Source organism: Carassius gibelio, chromosome B20 (genome assembly GCF_023724105.1).
Source record: "Carassius gibelio isolate Cgi1373 ecotype wild population from Czech Republic chromosome B20, carGib1.2-hapl.c, whole genome shotgun sequence".
Taxonomy (NCBI): Eukaryota; Metazoa; Chordata; class Actinopteri; order Cypriniformes; family Cyprinidae; genus Carassius; species Carassius gibelio.
In genome coordinates this window covers 4,383,147-4,402,649 of record NC_068415.1, presented here as the reverse complement: position 1 = coordinate 4,402,649, position 19,503 = coordinate 4,383,147, and the positions used below count along the sequence as shown (strand labels likewise).

The window sequence follows — 19,503 nt, the reverse complement described above, 5'->3', positions numbered from 1 at the left end:
TAAAATGATGAAGAAAAACTTTTCGTTATTTCTTATTTTCATTTAAGTAGGCTACTACAATAAGCTAAACAGTCTAATGAAACATTAATTATATCAAATAAATGTATAAAAACCATATAGACATATTTAGAAAGTAATAGAAGTGACAAAACACAACAAAATAAATAAAACTAAGATTTAAAGAAAACACAAAACATTTATCGAACTATAAAAACAACACTGCACTGATATATAATTTGTAGAAACAAATGAAACAGCTGTTGATTATATTTCAGGTATCATAAATCGTCAGTACTTGATTATGAATTTCAGTCAAATTGGACCTCATAATGAAAGTGGTTGGATTTATTTAGACTATTTTCTGATTTTCCAGTCAACATAATGAAAGCAAAATTCCATTAAATAAAGTAAAATGTAGTCTTTAAAAATGAACAATTGAACTGCAAATACATTGTTTCCAGAAAACAAGCCAAAAGCACCTAGACATTTTAGTGAAGCATTTAATGTAAAAATATTTACATTCGAAAAATCTGAACTGTAAAAAGCAACTTCGAGGAATCTTGAAATGGGAAACTAGCAACTCATTTAAATCCAAACCCCATCGTATCCCATATTTATTACACAAATTAATGTATGGAAATGTGTGCTTTAAATTGACAAATTTTCAAATGCAAACAATTCATAAAGACGTCAAGAGTCCAGATCCAGAATATGGATTGAACTGTTTGATTTGTTTACTCTCTTGTGCACACGGCTTGTGTGTCTTAATACGAATATAAAATGACTTTGGCAAATTTAAGAAACACTATGAATTCTTTCTTGCTCTTCTAAAGGTTGATGTTGATTTGAGGTCAGTCTTGTCCTCCCGTGAGCTTATGGAAGAGTTCTTCATCTAAAGTCTCATTTTGGTCTTTTGAGCGTGTCGAGAGGAAAATGTAGCCTCCGATATATTCATGGACCACTTTGCAGTCACAGCTCTGGCAGGAGAACGCAATCGACACGCTCTGGTCAAATTCGATGGCCACCTGTAAAAGCAATGACACACTCATAAATCATATTCACACCGGCCACACAGATTGGTTAGAAGGTTGTTTGGAGTACTTTATTCACCTGTTTAATCTCCCAGTTGACATTCCATTGTTTAATGTTGGAGAACCTCCAGGTGGTGACCGGCAAACCCGTTGACATGTCGATGCGGATCAGCCTGTTGTAGGAAATTCCCAGGAGCTCATCTTTCTTGCTTCCTCTGAATCTGTGGGACAACGTGAAAAGATCTGAATCATATTTCATGGTTGAAGCCTTTAAATGATGTCTCTGAGCAATACCAGGCAGGAAAAAATCAGTCTGTTGTTCAGCAAAATTGTCTGAGAAAATGACAGTTTTATGTCTAATTAATGAAAACTCATATTCAAAGTGTTTGAATTATAGTGTAATAATAATTGTGTAATAACAATAATGTACATATTTAGTAAAAAAACATTTGTGAATTATCTGCATATTCCATTTCAAGCATGCTAAACTGTCAGCAATTGATCATGAAATTGACAAAAAAGCCAAAACTGGGCTAGGATAAAGAAAGTGACTGATAAAGAAAATTAACCTTCAAATGGAACAACGGGATGCTATTAAATTTTAATGATGTGTTTAATGCAAACAAATCTAACATTTGACAAACAGAGTAATATATATACAGATTTGGAAAGATGTTTCTGAGTGATACAAGGCACAAATCTGTTGTTCAGCAAAACTGTGTGACAATATGGCAATTTTGTGTCTAATTTATAAAAATTAAAAAAAGACAATTGTCAGCGCATGAGTATGAAATTGGCAAAAAGCCAAAATTTGACTCATAATGAAAAGTCTATTTTTATATTTTTTAGTCAAAATAACCCAAAAAAAACTAAATTACATTAAATAGAAAAACATTTCAACTTTAAATGGAACAGCAGCACTATTAACCCTTGTGCAGTGATTCAAATATTTAAACTAACTAGGTTTTCCCAGTCAGAAATGACCGGCTTTTAAAAAATTGCATGTAAATATTTATTAAGATGCTATATTATTACCATATCGTGGATTCAATCTTTTTGTCAATTTGTTTTCTTTCAGTAACCACAGTTTTTTTTTTTTATACTTTTTGGAACTGACTGGTCGTAGGCCTCATCGATCACAGCTTACATACCTTTAAATAAAAAAAGAATTATTTGTGGATAATTTTGCCAGTGTTCACTCAAAAACTAGATTATGGTATGCAAATTATCCATATATTGGGGGGGGGGGGGTCCTCTCTGGGTCAAAACAACCAGAACACAGTTTAATCTTAGTTTTCATTTTTCAGCAAATAAACCAAATGCAACAAGACATTTTGATAATTCATCAATGTAAACGTATGTAAACCACAGCTTCACAGCTTCAAAAAAAAAAAAAAAAAAAAATGAATGGTAAGTCACTCAGGCTTTAGTATCTGCTCTAGGCATGAAATCTATCTGTAAATAGATCTATCAGTAAAATTACCTGACAATGTAGTACTTGATGCCAAACTCAGGCAGAGACTGCCATGCTTGGATAAAACGCATTTTGGCCTCCATGAGGGAAAGATGGGAAATATTGTGAAGGGCCTCCAAGATTCGTGTGGTCAGCTGAAATGAGAAAAATAAATGTGATTTTTTTTTTGCAATACAGATCTCAGATATCCAGTAGTGTCATGGCATCATGAAAATGAGTGGTTCAAGCCATATCTTGTCCTTTCTGTGAGTGTTTTCACCTGTTTGGTCTTGTACTTCTTTGCATATCGTGGAGAAACAAAGCACTCGGCATTCATCTCCATGGACTCTACGTCAGTCGCTGCCTGGCCAGGAGGTGGCGCTAGACTCTTCATCTGCAGGAAAGACTGGATGTTCTTCACCTCTGTGCGGTATGAGCTGTAGGCCATCGTCTTTCCTTTGGAAGCCAAAATACAGGCAGCCTTCCACTTGGCATACTGCGTTTCCTGTTTTCATGAGACGGTTTGTTTTAAGCAAAAGAAACAAATAAAATAATACAAAATTTATTGCAAAAACATGCAATATGGTTCAGATGCTGATATTTATCTGGATTTTTTTATATCAGCATAACAGACTACTTGCATTAAATGATTATAAATATCAGTAACTCTATATCTCCCAATAGTATGTCTTAATAATATTACATTTAAAAGCTAGCTTTGTTATCAAAACCCTTCGGTTTTAATTGTGGGGTGCAAAACATATAATGCAATGCAATAACAATGACTGACAGATCACTGACAAATAAACCTGAAAAATCATATTTGATACTCATATTTAACCATTATTTAAAATAAAATACTGTATGGATAATCAAGTAACCCAAGTTTCTTTTATCATCTTGAAATATGTTAAACAATATAACAGATTATCTTACATTTAAGATGAAAGATTTCACAGCAAAAGCACACGTGTACCACAATCTGCATAAAAACGAATCTAAAACTCACATTGTTGCAGCGAATATAAACCTCGTTCATTCCATCAGCCACTGGCAATAACAGCTTGAGGCCAAACTTCTTCTCAGTGACGTTGACATCAGGAATGACCTCACATCCTGTACAATCAATGATTTATTACCACTGATGCATGAGCTGTATTGAAATGAATAATCTTTTCTCTGATTGGCCGCTCACCTCGTAGATGGAGTTGCTCAATGGGTTCTTTATTTGCCGAATCTTTGTTTTTGTAGTAAGAAATGGTGGTGTCCCTAAAAACAAACCAGTACTCCTTATACGGCTTTAATGTCAATCGCTTGGGCCTGTGAAGCAAAGAAATGAACAATGCACTTTATAGTTTGTCTTACTGCAGAATAGACACAAATGCCATTGAAAAAAGATGAATACATGGAATTATAGTTCTTATTAAAAAAGTTGAATAAGCTTAAACTCACCTAAACAATTTCAGTGTATCTTCCAGCTTTGGAATGTCAGTGATATCTTCCTGAAAAAGTTAAATAAAATGTGAATACTTATACACAACCATTAAACAGTTTGGTTGGCAAGACTTTTATGTCTCTTATTAAAAATATTATTTATTCCTGTGATCAAAGCTGAATTTTTTTGCATCGTCTTCAGTGTCACATGATGCATCAGAAATCATTCTAGACATTCTAATCTCTGCTGCTTAATACTTTAATGGAAATCTGATCAGTATTTGATTATTTTATGAATTAAAAGCAAAAAAAAAAACATTTATTTGAAATAGAAATATTTTGTTATATTATAAATGTCTCTACTGTCACTTTTGATAAATATAATGCATTTTGGATGAATTAAAGTAATAATTTATTTAAAAAAAATCTTACTTACTACAAACCTTTTAATGTTAGTTTCTAAACTAGCTTAATTTTAAGCCAGATTGATTCCAGATACGATAAACCAGATGCTACTAATTCATCTAAAATCAGTCTCTATATGTTGTTGATACATCCCAAAAAATAGGGTGTAAGTACCAATATATGAAAAAATCTATAATATCATCAAATCATGATACCAGGATCTTATCAGCATTCCGTCCCTCCAGCGTAGATTCTAAGTTTGAGAGCGCAGCCTCCACTTCATCAATCTCTGGTTCATTGGAATTGTTCAGTGGCTCCGTTGATAAAGTCAATTTACAGATGTGATACTAGAAAAGATTCAAGTATTTACCTCTGAAACACCTATTTAGATGCATTACAATAAAACAGCAACCATAACTCATTTGATTAGGCAATAACTGTAATTAAGAGATTGACAAATTACACATTTTACTTTTATGTTTAATTTATGGTAATATAATAAATTGAGTTTAAGTGGAGAATTAACATGGTGCTCATTAAATAACTAATCAAGCAGATAACAAACATTATCATGTGTTAACTTCAACTAATGTGGTTTTCAATGCAGTTACTTTAACACTGCTTGAGGCAGGAGTTTGAATGAATGATGTTAAGCAGCAAATAATGTGGAAAACGGATGGGGGAAAAAATCCCTCAAATAATTGTGCAATGCATAAGTCTGTCATCTGAGAGGCAGTTTGTGAAATACCTGATCTGCTCCCTCATGGATTGTTTTTTTATTACAGATCTACAGAATCTCACATGAAGTCCTCTCTAGGTTTGGTTTGGATTATTAGCACCATGTTCACCTATTCATAATCTCCTTGTGTAATTGAATGCTATCTTGTGTTAGCTGTGGAATGTCACATCCTTTGTCCTCAAAGTAATTTATCTCATAGCTTCAGGTGAGAAAGAACGGCACTAAAGAATTCAACACCATCTATGCTATGTGCTGCAACTAAATACTACAACACATTAAAGCATGCCAATCAGATGAGCTAATCGGGGTTACAGTTAACAAAAAATGAAACCATCTATAAATTAAAGAAAATATTTTTACAAATATTTAATTTCAGCTAAATGCCAAGGCAACATTTCTTATTTTCATTTACTTACTTACATGCACTAAAGCAAGTAAAAACAAAACTGAGAGGAGAAAAAGATTAAAAACTATACAGAAAACAAACAAAATACTATTAACTAAGTAAAATCAAAATCAAAAATATTGTTAAACACAGTGCAAATTATTAATAAAACTATTGTAGTATTTCAAAATAACACAGGAGCCAATGATGAACCTTTCTTGCTTTCTGGAGCTCTGAATTCAACTGATGAGCATAAAAGCATGGAATACGATCAGTTTATTTTGTGAACTGGCATTCTGTACCTGCAGGGATGCAAACATGAGCATCTCTTCTTCAGTGCAGTCGATCTCCTCCAGCAGTATCGTCCATCTGGCTTGTTCATACAGCTGTGTGATCCTCACAGCATCATACTATAAAAAGAAAACACCAAATGCTTTCTGATTTAGACATATCAGGGCCATCTAATATTGTCATCTACAAACATATAATGTGGTATGTAGGAATAGTTCATTTCTCACCTTTGGGTTGAGGTCAAAGAAGCAGTGGTACTTGAATCGCAGCAGGAGTCTGTCGTTTTCCTGAATTCCTTGCTCCATCAGCGAGCGAGAGGAATCCAGCCACCTGCAGAGCAACATCTCAGTTAAAATACACAAGGGCAGAGACTGAAATGCAACTGAGAAATAAAAACTGAAATACACATAACCAATAAGCCATCAAATGCTATGCTACAATGATTTTATCATAATAAATGGATGTTCTGGGCAATGAGGCAAAATATAGCTAGTATAAAACAGCAGAAATAGCAATATGCTAAAAAAACTTCTTTATTAAATACTCTGTCACTGGCGTGGTGCCCTTAAGCTCTTTGTAACTTATTTATCCCTAAAAGGTACATTTTAGTACCTTAAAAGTGCATATTAGCTACTATTTAAAAGGATTACCCCCCGGTGACTGCTTGTTGCAGTCTGTTAGCTTAACTAAGTCAACGATGTAACAATCAGAGGTGTAACATTACAGATGGTGCAGCTGGTCACAGGTGTGTGGCTACTGAAACAAATCAGTGTTATAAACTTAATCATAAATATAAGGTCTATTAAAACCATCATACACTACAATTCAAAAGTTTAAAAGAAATTCATGTTTAATTCACCAAAGATGCTCGAAATGAATCAAAAGTGACATTAATGTTGTTAAGTTTTTATCTTTCTATTCATCTAATGAAGTTTCTTAAGCAGCAAATCAGCATATTAGAATGGTTTCTGAAGGATTATGTAACACTGAAGATTAGAGATAAATAAACATAAAAAATATATTTTAAAGGTACAGTTTGTAGGACCTGCCACGAGAGGGCGTACTATCAAAACAATAACAATCGCGTGGTTTGATGACACTAAGAAGGAGTGTGGAATGATGGGATTTGTGGTCTTCTACCCAACCGCTGACAGCCATCAATCAGACGGAAAGATAAATCATGGATTTAACGCGAGTTCAACGATTTGTGTGAGTAAATTACATACAAAGTCAATGCAAAGACTCGATCAGACGATGGATCAGACACGTCCTCGCACGGGTCTAGAGACGCGATGCCCCGCGTTTGCCGTGTATGCCTCATAATACTAATCTTGTTGATTGTTATAATAGCATACGTTTTCTGTAAAGATACAAATCAAAACAACTCACCTGTCGAGTAAAACAAGCGAGAACGGCATCTCTTTCTAGTTGAAGTTTGTCGCGAAGCTACTTCCACATTTGTCCACAACACTGTTGTTATTTGGTTTCTACGTTAGTAAAGGCGGTAACAAAGGTTAACTAACATGATTGACAGGCGACTGCACTGCCCCGTGTCACTGTTTAGAATGGGAATTTTCTCATGATTTACAAGTAGTTGAAAACATTAGAGATATTGTTAGTAATCAGCTGGAAAAATACATAACACTAACCTAGTGGTTTTTGGATATTTTACTGCAAATATGTTACAAACTGTACCTTTAGTTAAATTTTTTTTTATTTTAAACTGTAATAATATTTCACATTTTTACTCTATTTGTATTGGTCAGATAAATGCAGCATTGGTGAATTATAATAGACTTCGTTGGAAAAACTCTTGCCGACCCCAAACTTTTGAATGCTAGTCTAACTTTGTCTGTCCTTTCTTACCCAGCATTAATTGCTGCTTTATCTTCCATGGTAAGAGGCTTGAAGAGTTTGGCCAGTTCCTCCGGTGGAAGGTTGGGTTGGCAGTCCGTCACAGGATTCTCACCGAACCACAGACTGGTGGAAGAGGCAGGCGAGCCGCTGTCCGGGTCATAAGTCGGAGTCATGGTTTTACTGTACAGACTCAGGGCTCCTGTACAAAGTATGAATGCAAACTTAGAAACAAGACGTGTTTATTTAAACACAGTTGCTTCTGCTACACAGAAATAAAAAACTCTTCAAAAACAGCAGTGAATACCTCCTGTCATGTCCATGTTTATTATCTCATCAAAGACTGATTCTTGGCCCTTGTCTTTTTTCTTTTTCTTTTTCTGATCATCTGATAGTTTCAGAAGAGAAAGTTCTTCTGATCGTCTGATATCTGTGAATAAAGACAGAAAACACACAGTTTAGTAGAGAATAGACTAATGTGCCGAAAGAAATAATGGAAAATTGCATTGCAATTTTTCAACATGTAAAAACAAATTATTTGTAATTGTAAAGAATCACCAATAAATATTCAGCAGCCCATACAAATTTAGACATATACACATAATATTAAGTACAAAATTAATATATAAGAAATGTATAAAATTTGGAATTGCAAAAATTATAAATGTTTGCGTTTGATTTTATATAATATATATCATGTTTTCTTGATAGCATTTTGTTTCATATGCTAGAAAAATATTATATTCATTAAAATTTATAATATAATAAATATTTTCATTTGTATGCGTCCTTACTGAGTGCTTTGCAGATCTCAGCCACAGCTTTGAAGACCACACAAGAGAAGCTAACAGGGAGCCGGATGGTCTTCATGTTGGGCAGCTGGATGCAGAGAGGTTTGTGTTGTGGAGTGTAGCGCAGGTCAGCGTCCGCCTGGACTCCATACTTATCCAGAGTCCAGTGTGTCTTCAGCAGCCAGCAGCTCCTCTTCTCCCACCAGATGGCATGATCGGACCAGTCCTGAGGAGCCTCTGACACACAGACAACCACATACAGTACTGAGAGAAAAAATTACTTACACTGAATATATATATATATAAAAGCTATTCCAAATAATAAATAACACACAAACACTGCATTTTGCTCAAATCAGTGTAGGACTTCACCGCTTTATAGATGAAGTTTATTATTATATTAAAGCGGTGAACAGGAATATATTTTTGTGAAGTGGTTTAATGTGTCGTTAAACAACAGCCATGACGTTACACCTAAATAAATCAGTTCAAACCAGTCGTCCCTGAGTAAAAACAAACATGTCTGATGACATCACAATTCCATATAAACCTCGATGATTCCTCTTTTACTCACATTTCCTTCATCCTTCCACAGTGCTCATCATCTGACTCACTCCTGTAATTACCAACTAAAGAAATTCCTGGGCTGTCTGTACTGTAATGCACCTATTAAATTGACTATAAACACATTGTGTTCAACCAAATAAATGAATGGCCACTGCCAATAAATGACCATCATGGCAAACCATAATATTTAGCAACTGATGAGTCTGTAGAGGAAAGCAGGATGTTTTGCTAGTGTCTCTCTCTGGTGAACTTCAGACCTCGCGACGGCAAACAACACCTGAGTCAAAGAACAATAGCTCTGAGCACGAGACTATATATAGATACGCAAGGCAAACATGGGCGTACCTGAGCGTTTCAACCAGTGTTTACACTCTAGAACTGCACTGGGATTTCAGCTTTTACACAGCAATCTAAAATATGTGAATCTAATGTTTTCATTAAGTTCTGAAATTGTTATGTCTCTGAACATTCAGAATATTTAGTTTTTTTCAAATGTTTTCCTGTTTCTAAATTGAACGGAACGTTTATTATATCAGTTTGCAAACATCATCGGTACTACTTATTTTGTTCTCCGAACGTTCTGAATAAATAGTAACATTTAAAAAACTAAAATGTTTTAGAAGAAAAACATTCCATGGGCAAATAATGTATTTTTGCTAACATTTTGAGAAAGTTCTTAAATGTGCTATTAACATTACGGAATAAAAGTTTGTTCATAACTTGTGTTAAAGTTCTGAGAATGTTTCCTGTTATTTGGGTTAATTTGGCTGTTTTTGTTGTTTAAAACATGGGTTTGCCATAAACTCTGACTGCTGTTTTGATTTCTTTCAACTCATTTCAACCTTTCCCAACCTTACTTTGAAAAGCTTTTGATGTGTCCCTTCCTAATAATGTTGTGCTTTTAAGACCTCCTTTAAATTTAAATTCCTTAATTTGTTGTCCAAGTAGAAAACAAGAATTTGCAACAGAATTACCTTAAAAAATTGAATTAAATGTACAGAAATTGAATGTTGTAAATTTCCAGTTAATGTTTTTATACACACAACATATTAAGTATTTTTTTTAAGAAACATTTAATTATATGAATAATAAAGGTTTGGGTCACACTTTATTTGAATGTCCAATTCTTGCTGTTAAAAAATAATTAATTATCATTTTATGTGATGCATAACCTTTTTATTACCATATTTATACTATAAAATGATATGGAAGCTAGAAAATATATCACTTTGATACAATTTTCACTTCAAATTTGCTAGTAAATTTCAGAAAAAAATTACAAAGAAATGCCAAGTAACACTTTGAAGTGAGTTTAAGTAGATAAACTTAGTATTTTCTTGTAAAACGTACTCCAATAATTGTTTTATTTACAAATTTGTGAAATCTTTTTTTTGTTGTTTTCTTTTTTTTATACTGTATGGCAAAATTTCATGCATTAAAAGAAAATGTCTTACTTGTTTTTATAGTACTGAACTGAAGTTGCATAAGTGCATTCATCAGTTGAGAAAGATGTTTTGTATGCATAACAAAATAATAAAAATGAACATAAACAAATGCATTTTCTGTCACAAAACTGTAACTAAAACTGCTCTGACGTGTGACTAACTTACAATTTAGCAAATTGCACTTGCTGTCATTCCCATTCACAATTCAACATCCCTTGTGCCAATTCAAATTCACATGAAATGAAATGGAGCTGATCTTTATATTCACGGTTAGTACTTGTTCTTCAACACAGAACTCTGTAAATACTCACTGATCTTCTCCACCAATTTGAGCATGAGACCCCCGACGTGAAGATCCCCCTTAACCCGCAATTTAAACTTCATGCCCTCATCTCCCTCACGCTGGTCCACCTGGATGCTGAGCTCCCAGGAGTTGTGTCCGTACTCAGCAGCAGTGGCCATGTTCCTGCCTGAAATCAAATCACAGACAAACACAAACAGTTATTTTAGTTGAATAAAGTCATTATGATAATACTGTGTAACGATATACAAATCTCCATATTCATCGGGAAGAAGGAGGCGGGAACCGGCGCACAATCAAATAAAGACTTTAATATTCAAAAATAAACAAAACAGCGCATCAGCCCCTCACGGCGACTGACGCGCACAAATAAAAGCCAAAACATAAACTAATGTCCCAGGCCTGGTCCTCTCTCGTCCTTCACGGTCGTCACTCCAGTTTTATATCCTTCCATCTCCTACGTGGGACTCAAGACCGGCGGTGGGGCGCAGGTGTAGCTCATCTCCAATCACTACACCTGGCCTCACTCCTCGTTCCCACGCCTCTCGGCCCCGCCCCACTCGCCACATACTGTTTCCTAAGCACTAGTCCGACCCACTAGCAGTTATTCATTGTGTAAAATAAATCTTCACATATCTATGTTTTTAAGTAACTGACTGGAAAAAGGTATGTCCAGTCTTAAAGAAAAAAAAAATCAGACGATTTACTTGTAAGACTAGTCTAAGCATTTTATACGACAGGCCCAGGCTGCACTTGCATCATACAGTCTTACTAAAACCTATTTACTGGCATCCATGGAACATTTTCAATGGGCAAAATATACTTCATAGTGAAAAACCTGCGGCAATAAAGTATAAAATTAGTCTAATTCAGCGGGAAACCCACAGATTTGGCAACACTCTGAGCATACCTTTACAGCAGAAACTGTAGGGGACTCCAAAGACACAAAAAAAGTGTTCTGCTATATTTTTTTTTATCATAATCAGCACTTTGTTGAATGGCTTCTGTGATTTGGAATATGAGCACCTGCGGCTTTGAATATGCTTCTTTTGTTTTTGTTTTTTTTACCTCTAGTCACTGCACAAACTTGATGACAGAAGTTTAATTTTTGTATAAACTATTCCTTTAAAATCTCTAATGACAACATCTTAAAGAAGAGGGAGTGACAGACAGGGAACTAAAGGTACAGGGTGGAGGAGGGGTGGGATCACAGAACAAGGGAGACTTCAGCTTAAAATTCCTGACAAGCAGAGACAAGACCAGAGATAGAAAGGGCAGAAAGAACAGAGCGACTCACACAGACCTGTCATCCTGTGGTCTGCTGGCTTGTACATCAAAAAACAACAAAGGCCACGTCTTACACACAAAAACACAGTCAAGTTCTGCTGTGTAAACTAAAGAGGAGTCTTTTAGTGTGACTTGAGATCTGAAAGTATGGGTGTCTTTTTTTTTTAGATGCATTTGAGTCAACAATTTTATTATTTAAAAATCAGGTCTGTCTATGTTCACTAAGAAGTGCGGGGGAGGGCGAGATGTTTGACTAGATTAGAGATAACACACATGCTCTGAACTAACAAGACAAACTATCAATGCAGCCCAAGGCTAAACCTTGTACGTGAATAGGTTAACATGTCCACAGGGGTAGAAAAAAGAATTTACACCTTCCTCGTGCAACAGCCAGATCTGAATTCAGATATAAACAAGTACGACATTTGTTTAAGATGAATTCATCAGGTCATGACTGCATTTGAAGATCATATGCAACAAATAAATGAGGACTACAGAGCATTTTTTTATATGCAGCATACTTAAGAGGGCCAAGAAAATAAGCTAGAGAGAAAGAGAGGGGAAAAAACAAAAAGGGAAACGCTGATTTGAACGACCTATACCTATGTAACATCAAGGAGTTTCAAGATCAGTCAAATAAAGCCGTATATAAATATATAGTAGTCTTCAATAGCTCTACTATACAACAACAAACCTCATTTATCTAAGAAATGATCTAAATGTCTTAATTTCGCCAAGAGTACATAATATGGGCCTATTGCAATGTATAAAATCCGATGTTTTTCATGATATGAAACATTTACTTTAGGTATCTAACATCAAACTTTAACATAGCCTATTTAAAACTTATTTTAATCAAGTTAGTCCAATAAAAATTGAGTAAGGGCAAACGCAACAGCAAACGGTTATAAGAATTTAACTGAAATAAAACTATATGCAAAATGATTTCACTCACCTGAATGCGTTCCCGAAGATTTTCCCTTTGGAAAGTGAAACACATCTCCTGTCCAGGTGTGCGCTGGAGGAAACCCCGCCCAGACTACTACTACGGCGAAGGCTGTGCTCATGAATAATTCACGAAGTAATGCAGCAGAGCTTACAAACTCTCCAATGACGATGGCGCATGTTAACTGCGTGCGTGTGACGTTGTGCGATTCGATTTCTTTTACTGTCTATGATTCCAACGCTCAAGGCTTGTTTCATTATTATTAATAGCCTACTGGGTTATAAACATTAATCTATACATAAATATTATTATAGCTCAGTGGTTATAAAGATAAAGAACAGAGTTTTCACCATAGTACCGTCAGTTAATTCGCACCCGGTGTGGACAGGAAGAGCACGTACCGGAAGTGACTAAACGCACATAGCTGAACATTAACTAAGTTGTAATTGTTGCTTAAGCTATAATGACCACATAATGACTAACTTGTGCATCGTGTTGTGACTGTGAAATTTTTTACACCAATTCTAGCGAACTGTTAGACTTAAAACGTATTATACAGCAGTAAATAAAGACTAGACAGACTACAGTTATGATTAGTGGCTGGTTTAATACAAAAACTACAGAAGTGTGTGGCACAGGCCACTTGTCATTGAAATCAAATAGCCTAAATCTATATTATAAAGCATCGAGATGATAACAGACATTTTGGCCCATATTTAGGGATTATTTAATATGAATCAGAATCAGGTCCTAGTCTTAGAAGCATAAATATAACAGTGATGGTAAAGAAGATGTTTGATGGTGGTGTTCAAGTTTATGGACAGAAAACTGAATTTAAATGACTAATGTTCCATTTTTTTTTTTTTTTTTTTTTTTTAGAATCTGTGAGAGTGCGTTAGTTCATCTGTCCAGCAGAGGTCAGACATAGTATGGGGCGCCGTTTGTAACATAAAATGTGTAAAACTGGTCAGATTTGGTCAGATTTAAATACAAAGCAAGATTTACAAAAAAAAAGCTTTATGCAATATTTTTATTACTTAAAAATATTTTTAATAATTTAATTTAATATATATATATATATATATATATATATATATATATATATATATATATATATATATATATATATATATATATATATTTCTTTTTTACTCTATGACTATATTACTATAAAGTATTAAAGGTAAATCTAAACGTTTTATCTAAATCTAAATCTTCATTTTAAATCTAAATGTAAATGTTAAGTCCAAATCATAAATGTTAATCTTATATCTACATGTTATACAGTAATCAATAATGTAGTAATCATGCAATACCGTAAATATTAGCTACTTATTATTAATGAGAGAGAGGCATAGACTAGGCTACACTGACACACTTTGTCACTAAGTGGGAGAAAACTATTAGTTCAGAAGAAACAGACAGGCTATTAAAAATATTTCCATATTAATACATGGGCCTTCTTATAATTTGTTCTTTAGCAAGTACAACTTCTCCATGACATTTGAATCAATGCTAAAATGTTTATATGCTGGCCAACACCAGGTGGCGCTGTACAACTGGTGTTCTGCAAGAGTTTAGCCACAGTTTCAGCTGAAGACTCGCATAGTTTCTGTCTCCCTATGGACGTTATTTATTGGTTTGGTAAACCTAACACGGAATGTAGACTTGACCAAAATATCAAGTATCAGGCTCAGGCTAAATTGTGTCCCGCGGGAGAAGCGTCCTCTTACGTTTATGCTAATTCAAACCATGTCCAACGCTTATGATCTTTTGTTGTCTCTTTGAAAACGTTGAGACTTGTGTTCAGATTCCTGTTGTAACAACAGCGAAAATAATTCATCATAAAGAAGAGGACAGGTGATGTCCCTTTCAGCGCAATTACACGGTTTGTTATAGTTTGATCAGGCAGTCAGCGGCATCTGTGTGTCAAATAGAGAGTCTATTGTGTGCATGATTAGATCCATCCAGTGTTCAAACTCAGGTCGGGTCTGATTGCGATCTAAACCTAAATCCCTGCTCGGAATCCACACACAGAGGCCGGTGGGATCAAGCTACGCTCGCGGTGCGCTCTTTCCCTAAGTGGATCAGTCCATTAAGAAAAAAGAAAAGAAAACATTGCTGTTTACATCCTCCGTATGACCTCATTTGACCTCTCCGCTCAAGCATTCCTGTCATAGTTTTGACATTTAAGCGCAAGTACACGAGGCGGACAGGGAAAACAAGGCTTAATCACACCCGAAGGGCGAGCGGGAGATAACAAAACAACTTCTTAACCTGAGAGTTCAGGGAGGTGATGGATGCCACTCCATCTGCGCATCAGCCCTTTCATTTTCTCTTCTAGCCTTTTAAAGGCGCTGTCTCTTCCAGCGAACCCGGCGGATGATTCTTTGAAAATGTTATTTTAATAATTACGAACGCCGGGAGGGCCTCTCGCCGAGGTCCTTTCGTATGAACTTGAGTTTTGACGCTCAAATGGGTTTCCACAGCGGGATGAAGCACGAGCGCAGAGCCACAGGAAACCGAGAGAGGACATGAAGAGCTCTGAAACTGTTTGAAGTCTTATTTAGTAGCTAATAGGCAGTGTTGAGAAGGTTACTTTGAAAATGTAATATGTTACAGATCAGCCTACAAGTTACCCTACTTAAAATGTAATAAAAATATCTGTTACTTTATTACTGATTACTTTTGGATTACTTTTCTAAATGTCTAATGTTTTCAACTGTTCAATCATTTTGAAACATTTAAACCTGTCAGGGTTACCTTAGAGTAGGACTCAACACTGATTACTGACTTTTGAAATCACTTGAATTAAGATTATAATCATTTATTTTACAGCACAGCCACCTCAAAATCAGACTTTTTTTGGGGGTAAATAAAGCATATACATAAACCCAAATAGGAAATAAAACAGTTATCGAATAAACATGTGTCCTATTCTGTGTACTCAACTCCAATGAAGTCTCATTTTAGATCAGTCAATGCATGTTATGAAAGAAGTGAATTAAATCTCTATGTGAGTGGAAAAATTCAGATGTAACCCTCTTTTGTAATCGTTAACGTTTTCATAAGTGACTGTAATTTAACTACACATTTTTCTTAGTAACTAACTAATTACAATTATGTTTATTTTCTAATTAAATTGCATAATTGCGTTACATAGTTATTCCCAACACTGCTAATAAGGAACGTTATCAGAACCTTGGCTAACCTTCTGGCAGAGTTATTATATTTAACTAAAACTAAAACTAAAATTCTTAAAGTAAATTGTGTTACTTAACATAAAATAGATGAAAAAAACTCTGAACCTGTTTGAAGTCTTATTTAGGGAACGTTCTTGGAACACTGGCTAATGTTTTGGCAAGGTTATTATAGTTTACTAAAGCTAAAATTACTACAGTAAATTACATTACTAAAAATAAAATAGACGAAAATTCAACATTGTTTATCTCTTTTTAATTTAGTTTTACTTGATTTATTAAAATAACCAAAACTAAAACTGAAGTAAAACTATGTAGATAATAACACACGCACAATCACAAACTAACATTCTTCCAAGAAAATTAATGTAATGTTTGCTGAAAGTTTCTGGTTTTTAATAATGGTCTCAAAACAAAAATGTTATTTGTTTGGCGTTCAAGGAATGGGAGCACCCCCTGCTGGCTTCACTAACACCTCTTCCAGCGTCAACCTAGTTTTCCCAGGAGGTCTCCCATCCAGGTGCTGACCAGGCTTAACCCTGCTTAGTTCAGTGGGCTACAAGTCTCACTCTGCAGAGTGATATGGCATAGTGCAAATGTAGTGTACCGAGAGCCGACACTGAGAATTACGGTCTACAGACTCTTAAGCATTGCAGTACTTTCTAGTTAAATCTGATTTATGCCGTCCCGACGTTCCCACACTCATTATTTGTGTACAACTTCAGTTTTACAATGTGCCTCTGCTCTCGATTAGCAAAGAACCCCCTCTAGATTTCTTATTTACAGCCACAGATTTAATTCAAGTCAAACATGTCAACATGGCTTAGGAAACAGTTGAGATCACTTGTGTGCACGGATCAGGCTTGGTAAAGTAAATATTGCTGGCCTGTAGTGAAAATAAAGCCCGGCTCAGGTTACGATAGAATTAAACGAGCAAATGTTTGCTGTAGTGACGTTGGCATGTGCGCACACCGTGCAATTATTTCACAGACCTCACTGAGTGAGCTAACTGTCTCTATCTCGCACACACAAGCACAAATTACATAGTACAACCACGCGTATGATGATACATGCTTGGTTACTGGACTGAATTTCAGCTGGAGGAGCTTAATATTTAGATTACAGAACCCTTAAAGCAATAGTTCAACCCAAATGGAAAACTTTCTTTCATCTGTGGAATATAAACAAAGATATTTTGCAGAAGCTGTTCTTTTTTTACACCATAAAAGCAAGTGGGAATCTGGACTGTCACACTAAAAAAATTTCAAAACAGCACTATTAAAGTAGTCAATATTTATATTTCTATACATTCACACACGATAACACTTCAAATATATGAGGGTTCAAAATATTATTATTGTAATTGTTTTTTTTTTAAAGAAGTCTCACCTAGACTGCATTTATTTGATCAAAAATACAGCCAAAATTATGCAAAATATTATTTCAATTTAAAATAACAGTTTTCTATCTGAATATATTTTAAAATGTGATGCAAAGCTGAATTTTCAGTATAATTACTCCAGGCTTCTGTCACATGATCCTTCAGAAATCGTTCTCATATGTTGATTTGCTGCTCAAGAAACATTTCTTCTTATTATCAATGTTAAAAAAACAGTCGTGGTGTTTCATATCTGTGTGGAAACTGTGGTCAATATTTGTTGATAAATAGAAATTTCAAAAGTACAGCATTTATTTATATACATGATAAACAATGACAGAAGATAAAAAGAAAAAAACGTGATGTGGGTTTGAGCAATGATGACACAGTTATTCCTAAACATAAACTATTCTGCTGGACAGCCTCTTAAGAATGATTTATATGCTTTTGAAGGTGTTTTAAACGGGCGTGGTGTAGGTAGAAGTGATAAATTTATACTAAATACAACTGACAAAAACAACAACAACAACAAAACAAGATAATTTACAGTATATAACAGAGTAAAAAACCTAGTAAACAGCAGCATTTAACCTAATGCCTTCCTAAAATTCTAAAAAGATGTCCAAACATGCATCAGTGAATGAGTTTTTACCTGTTCCTTAAAATAAATTTACTAGCTAAATGAAATGACTAGCTAAATTTTTTCTGGAAAAAAAGAACTGTTAGATGCATTTATTTATCAAAAAACTTCAAACTAAAAGTTTGATGGATGCAACACACTACAGAAATGCACTAACCAGTGGGTTTTACTTGATTCTATTTCTAACAAGAAAAAAAAAACGTTCCCTCCTGCATATCTGCATGCTAGTCTCTGAGTGCTCAAAGCAATAAAAACCTGTATGTGTGACAGTCTAATTTAGGAAACGGCTACCCACGCTGGATCCAGTGCTATACGGGGCTGAAACGTTCAACAGTAAAACAATTCTTCACTGCCTCTCTGCAGAACCTTACGAAATGAAAGCCAACAGGGGGTAGTGTGCAATCATTCTCCTCCATCTGGCCTGTCCACTTAAATTAGCCGAGCCTTGCATCCAACGGCATCTGTTTCCAATATGGTGCAAGGACGGAAGGGTGGGTGCTTGGCTTTGCAGCGGAAAATACAGCCTACTGTACTTTTAAATAGCCCACGGGAGAAGCGGGACGGATGTGGTCCGTATATCGCCTTATCCCCAGATTCCCTGTTGCTGGACTGCCACTTCTTCGGCTTTGAAAGATGTCAAATGTACAATTAGGGAGGAATTTGTGTAATGCCGTCTGTGCACGTGAGCGCAGATCTGGTGGCACACGTTTCCCATGTCCCCTTATGCCTGCAAATAAGACTTTAAACATCACTGCTTGCATTGATTTAAAAGTGCTGCTGCTCCTTATAATTCAGACTTATCATTTAAATATTTTGTAATTTAACTAAAAAGGGTTTTTTTGGAGCTAACTGCAGGCTCGTGCACCAAATTGTTTTAGCAGCAGTAAAAAAAAAAAAAAAAACACTAGACTTGTGACGTTATCTTGACATGGCTACAGATGTAAACGAACAAAGCCTTTATATAGCAGTCACACATCACCTAACGCCTTTGTTTGAACATAAATATTCCTGTTTTTACACATGTGCACATACTTATGGTACTAAATCATAAATCCACAGCCTTTTTTCCTTTTCTAACCTGTTCTTAAAGTGAGGAAAGGCAGTGAAGACAGTCCATACTTCTGGACTGCTTAGACCAGCAGGTTCGAACTCTCATCCAGTGATGCTCAGACATTTCCTGTCCCACAGCAGTCTGGCTCAAACCGCAGCTTTAGCAGAGCTCTGCGGCAAACGTTTCCTACATTATACAGAGACAAAACGCACTAGAGCTACTTGCAAGATTCTTTCTGGCCACCAAACTTTTTAATAAGAAATTAGAATTTGGCTCAGTTTTATATGAATTCTATCATCATTTAC

At 35.2% G+C, this 19,503-nt stretch overlaps 1 protein-coding gene across 2 annotated transcripts; it reads right to left on the bottom strand.

The window, feature by feature from the left end:
* Positions 1 to 327: 327 nt before the first annotated feature.
* Positions 328 to 15,404, bottom strand: fermt1 (FERM domain containing kindlin 1). Of its 2 annotated transcripts, XM_052585553.1 has the most exons (16): positions 15,207 to 15,404; positions 12,939 to 13,025; positions 10,707 to 10,865; positions 8,387 to 8,620; positions 7,900 to 8,022; positions 7,605 to 7,794; positions 5,966 to 6,068; positions 5,750 to 5,857; positions 4,539 to 4,670; positions 3,937 to 3,986; positions 3,680 to 3,804; positions 3,494 to 3,600; positions 2,765 to 2,989; positions 2,515 to 2,639; positions 1,111 to 1,252; positions 328 to 1,025 (listed from the first exon to the last, which is right to left on the bottom strand). In XM_052585553.1, the coding sequence occupies exons 1-16, from the start codon at positions 15,259 to 15,261 to the stop codon at positions 852 to 854; spliced, it is 2,139 nt and encodes a 712-aa protein (XP_052441513.1). In that variant the 5' UTR covers positions 15,262 to 15,404; the 3' UTR covers positions 328 to 851. The 2 variants fall into 2 exon arrangements, with proteins under 2 accessions (XP_052441513.1, XP_052441514.1); XM_052585554.1 differs by lacking the exon at positions 15,207 to 15,404 and having other exon boundaries at positions 12,939 to 13,084.
* Between the last annotated feature and the right edge of the window lie 4,099 nt (positions 15,405 to 19,503).